Source organism: Zea mays, chromosome 6, assembly GCF_902167145.1.
Source record: "Zea mays cultivar B73 chromosome 6, Zm-B73-REFERENCE-NAM-5.0, whole genome shotgun sequence".
NCBI classification, from domain to species: Eukaryota; Viridiplantae; Streptophyta; class Magnoliopsida; order Poales; family Poaceae; genus Zea; species Zea mays.
This window is the reverse complement of record NC_050101.1, coordinates 58,823,520-58,828,625: the sequence shown is the minus strand read 5'-3', so window position 1 is coordinate 58,828,625 and position 5,106 is coordinate 58,823,520. Positions and strand designations below refer to the sequence as shown.

At 45.2% G+C, this 5,106-nt stretch overlaps 1 protein-coding gene across 1 annotated transcript; it reads left to right on the top strand.

Annotated features, from left to right (window-relative positions):
* The first annotated feature begins 1,338 nt into the window (after nt 1–1,338).
* LOC100285993 (oxidoreductase) lies at nt 1,339–4,644 on the top strand. Its single transcript, NM_001158881.1, has 8 exons — nt 1,339–1,561; nt 1,652–1,760; nt 2,045–2,171; nt 2,696–2,747; nt 2,841–2,987; nt 3,091–3,202; nt 3,486–3,612; nt 3,776–4,644. The coding sequence occupies exons 1-8, from the start codon at nt 1,364–1,366 to the stop codon at nt 4,230–4,232; spliced, it is 1,329 nt and encodes a 442-aa protein (NP_001152353.1). The 5' UTR covers nt 1,339–1,363; the 3' UTR covers nt 4,233–4,644.
* The last annotated feature ends 462 nt before the right edge of the window (nt 4,645–5,106 follow it).

Below are 5,106 nucleotides of genomic sequence, written 5' to 3'. Positions count from 1 at the left end.
GCCTTGGGAAGGAAGGTTGAGCGCTAGACCCGAGGAGGCGAAGACCGGACGACCGAGTCATGCGATAAAGCCTCATGCAGGGAGGTTGAGAGTACCCAAATATAAATTGAAGAGAAAACAAAATAGATGGGGCTCAGAATATAACCTGCAAGGGCTAACAAAAATCAACAATAAAACTGAGTACATATCTATGGGTTTGGGAATGATGAGTAGAGTTGTTTCTTCAGTCAAGTTATAGGGAAAAAATCAGACACAATTAGTTGCATAGGAAATGGGATCGATTGCTCGCTCCCCAGACCCGCCCCTGCTTTAGCACGAAGTGGTGGAAGGAGTTGGTGGACAGCGGCGCGGCGAGGAATGACGGCATGAAGAAGCAACGTTCTGAATCAACTGATCCAACCATCGAACCAGGGGAACCTAGCCATCTCTATTTCATTACCAATGTCGCAAGCACCATTCACCATAACAGCGCATCCGCCATTGTCAACTTCGAGAATGCCACACCCATAGCTGCACCCCGCCGAGGGTGCTGGCGTGGCGGTGACGTGGTCGGCGGGAGAATCGCCGCGGTGGACGACCTACTGTGTTGGTCGTGGACTGAGGACATCTTGGACCGGCCACCATTCACCACACCAATGCATCCACATGACAAACGTTGAGAAGGCCGCCTCCGTGGCTGCATTGGCCGAGGGCAACAGGGCACGAGCTGCGATGTAGCCAATGGGAGAATTGGCATGGAGCGGCACGACATCTTGACGGGGGAGGAGGGACTGCCGACGTGGGTGAGTGGGGTGGGGGTGAGATGGGGAAGAGCATTCAGCGGCGAGGGGTGGCCAAGCACCCGTCGTGGTTGGGGAAGACAGCTTCGTCTAGAAGGGTCTAATGCTTTAACCGAAGGCCAACTCATTCCATGTTAGATGAAGATTATGTAGCTGGCAAAGCAAGAGGTGATGTGGACGAACGGGATGCGGTCTTTGCTCCCGCTTTTAATATATAGGATATGAAACGAATATGCATTTTCTCTCGCTGCAATGCTCTATAGCAAGTGCCATCCAAGTATACAGCAGATTAATATTACTGTGCGTAATATTGTATGTTAAACGGCCTGAAAGGCCCAATAAAGTGCCCCAACATTGAACTTTTGATGACTGGACTGATTCAATACCCTAGAAAGTCCAATCAGACCAGGAAGGCAATCCTATGGGCTGACAGTACGCTAGGCCCACCAAATCCTAGCCGCCATCCCAGGGAAAATATCGAGCGATCCTCTCACACCCGCACCGCACTTCTCTCCAAAACAGCACCAGCAGCAACCACCGCCGGCAGCTTTCTCGTCAAGCCCGGAGCGCTGGACCTGGACGCGATGTTGTCGCCGCCTTCTTTTGCTCCTTCCCATATTGTCCCCAATCTCACCCTCTACTCCAGGCGAACTGTCGCATCCGCCGCCGCGGCCACCGCGGCCTCGCCCTCGCCGGCAGGAGGGCACGGCCGCCGCCCTTTGCGCTACGCCGTCCTCGGCGCCGGCTTTGCGGGTCTCTCCGTCGCGTGGCACCTCCTCAAGGTCACCCTCCACTTCCCCTCTTCCTTCTCTCCCGGTGTACTGTGACAAGAAAAATCGGCTGAATCGACACTGGCGCGATTTCAATGTCAGCATAGCCCGAGGGATTCCCGCGTGTCAGTGGACATCTACGACGAGAACGGGGTCGGCGGAGGCGCGTCGGGCGTCTCGGGTGGACTTCTCCATCCCTACTCGCCTAAAGGTCTTCCTCCATCGTCTCAACCAAACAATCTTAAAGTCATGGGAAATTTGGATCCATACCATTAAAAGATCATCACTTTGGATCCATACCATTACTATCTCACTTACATGTGGGTCCACATGAGTCAATGACATATGGGGTCCATGGTATATATCTAAAGTTTGGATCTTTTAATGGTATAGATCCAATTGTTCCTAAAGTCATTGGTTTCGTACCCAACCTATGTGGCTACTCAGCTAATGGCCTGGCATCTGTTATGCGATTGAATTCTTTGTTAACTACAGTGAAGCTTCTCTGGAGGGGTGCTGAGTTCTGGAAAGAAAGCATGGATCTCCTTCGCAGCGCCGAGCAAGCAAATGGAACCTCGGTATCAAATACAACTAGTCAAGATGATAACCTTATCTGGAGAAGGCAATGCATGCATCTTTGCAGCTACTGTATTCTGTAGTCCTTCACTTATTGTCTTCGCCTTTTATATATTTATAAGGCTGTTTCCAACGGCGCACCATAATCTGCCCCCACCTGTACGTTGGGGGTTCAGGAGCTCCAACAGTTTTCCCCTGCCGCTCCCCATATGGGGGAGAGGAAACTCCCCCATATGTAGGGGGAGCATTATTCACCCCTATACATTAATTATGTTATTTCTTTGCGATATTAACTTTGTTTAAGCTTTGTAACCTGATAATAATGTATATTATGGTAGTACAAATATTCTATGATTTTTTAAACTTCGAAAACTGATAATAAAATGTTATATAACTAAGTTATATTGTATAGGGGAGCTATAGATTGGAGGAATGGTTGGAGACTTCTTGTAGGTAGGGGGGGGTTTATCTTTTTAGGAATGTAGTGAAATATAATAGAAAATACAAATATGAGGAGAAATATGGGGGGAATGGTTGGAATTGGTCTAAGGAGAGCTTCTAACTGAGCAGGGGGATTGTACGACCGCCTACAACTGAGAAAGCTGCAGCCATATTGCTGGAGGTACTGCTGGATTGAGATTATGCAGATATGCTAAGGTGCTTCTTTTGTGTTTCTTGGTGCATCATTTTAATTGCTTCAACCTATTCAAGATAGAATGTTCAGAAATGCCTCGAGAGTTGCAGCCTTCAACTGCTTGATTCTGATGCTGCACAGCGTCTAATCCCTGGGCTGTGTACTCCATTTGACTTCGCAGTTTACATGCCACTGGCACTGAACATCAACCCTAAGAAATATCTGCAGGTTTTGCATTTCTTCTTGTATTGTGTCATTGCCACTTGTTTTTGCGATTCTCTGTAGCCTGTACCTTGATAAGCAGATCTATTTCTTTCTTGGGTCTGTACAGGCACTGTTCTCTGCATGCCAAAATCTGGCAGATGAAGCCTCCTCATTACCAAGTGAGCAGAAAGAAATCAAGCTTTACAAGCAACATGTTGATAATCTACACCTTTTGGCAGGTAAATTTTAGTATTAATTAAAAAATTAGTAACTTGTATTTTCTGTTGTGTCTTTGTCTTTCACATTTTAGCTTCCAAAACTACATTTGTATTATTGGTATCTGCTTAAGCATTTTAAGTGTATTTTTGGTCTCTGCTTAAGTGTCAGCTTACTCTTAATAAGTGTGGTAGAGAACTACAGATGTTAATGGATTGCATATATTTGACAGTTTGTATGGCTCTCTGAAGCAATTGCACTGCAGTAAGATTTTTTTTACACATAAGGCACTTCAAACATGTGCAGGCAATTATGATTCGGTGATCATCTGCCTTGGGGCCAAGGCTTGCTCACTTCCTGAACTTGCAAATAAGTTGCCTCTTAGGACCTGCAGAGGAGTTATCGCTGAATTTCAGTTGCCATCCACTACAGTGTAAGGAGTTTCTGCATAATGAATATTTACACTGTTTGTTTGGCGATTCTGGTTGATGGATATTGCGTATACCTGTTTGTTTGGCGATTCTGGTTGATGGATATTGCGTATACCTGTTTGTTTGGCGATTCTGGTTGATGGATATTGCGTATACTTTCTGCAGAGAAGAATATGACAGTCAAAGTGCTTCAATCTTATCTGATGCATGGCTAGCATTCCAAGGTCCCCGAACTGTTTCTATCGGATCAACTTGGCAATGGATTTCTGAGAACGATTCTTCAACTGTTTCCGATGAAGAATCTCTTACTGCAATCGAAGAGTTGCTCCCTAAAGCTTCTGGCGTATATCCAAGAATTAGTAAATGGGATTTTGTACGCGCAAGAGCTGGAATACGAGCCATGCCTCCACTTACAACAAATGGGTCATTGCCACTTTTGGGTTGTTTGGATGATTTACTAGGCAATAAGAGCAACTGCACATTTTGGCTAGTTGGTGGACTTGGTGCACGAGGTCTTCTGTATCATGGTTTGGTTGGAAAGTTGACTGCCAAAGCTGCGATTTCCTGTAATGAAAACATAATACCTTCTGAGTTCACGTGCTGGAATATAGTTAAGCCTTAGTGAGAACTGCTAACATCGTCCAAACTTCAAGCACGCATGCTGTGTTTGATCTGTAGGAAATAAAACCTTTGTAGATGAGCCAAATCCTGACAAGGATGCTGGCAAAACCCATGATGTCATCCTGGTGCAGTGAGCCAGTCACTACTGCATATTGAAATCTGCCCAATGCATTCCATGTCCGTCCATGTAAACACAAATGACACCGCGACTCTGCAAGTAAGCTGAGGTTCTGCTTCAGTTGCCTGGGCTTGCGTTTAAAGAATTGTGCTTAGCCTATATGTTTTCCTTGCTGAACTCAAATGGCACCTCTGAAGCTTGGTTGAGGTGCCAGTCTCTCTGTCCTAGTAAACAATTGGCTGAGTGGAGCAGAGGTCCGTTGGCATTTGTTCCTACACTTTCATATTACTCTTATAACCCTTTGTGTTTCTTTTTCTAATTTCTTCTCTATTTCGTACTGTTAGTTGAATCATCACTTCAGTAAACCTCTCAAAGGTTGAGTTTTGCATGAGTAGAGTATTCAGATCATTAAATTATTCTGGCATTCACTAAACTAGTTAGATGAGATTCAAGCTCGAAACAATTTAGCATTTACCATGTTTGATGTTATATTCTCATGATTTAATTGATTTTGAAATATAAGAAACATTTTGAAATGTAGCTAAATGATGTAGGCTTTTACTCGTCGGTCCGCCTTGTCACAGACGAGGAAGATGATCTTTGGATTACCCAAATGCTAATGAAAACTCAACACGAGCATTAGAACATGGCAAGATTTGGTGCTGCCAAAATAGACTGCTACTTAGGTGTGTTTTATTGATCTGTTTATATACACAATTGTAAAGGCTCACAGCCACAAATCACTAGGCGTGTAATC

What these genes read in the sequence shown, in the direction of transcription:
- LOC100285993 (NM_001158881.1), top strand. Translation starts at nt 1,364, where the DNA reads ATGTTGTCGCCGCCTTCTTTTGCTCCTTCCCATATTGTCCCCAATCTC. An exon ending in CCATCCCTACTCGCCTAAAG is followed by an intron (nt 1,761 to 2,044) that starts GTCTTCCTCCAT and finishes TGTTAACTACAG; the next exon opens with TGAAGCTTCTCTGGAGGGGT. An exon ending in CAGTTGCCATCCACTACAGT is followed by an intron (nt 3,613 to 3,775) that starts GTAAGGAGTTTC and finishes TACTTTCTGCAG; the next exon opens with AGAAGAATATGACAGTCAAA.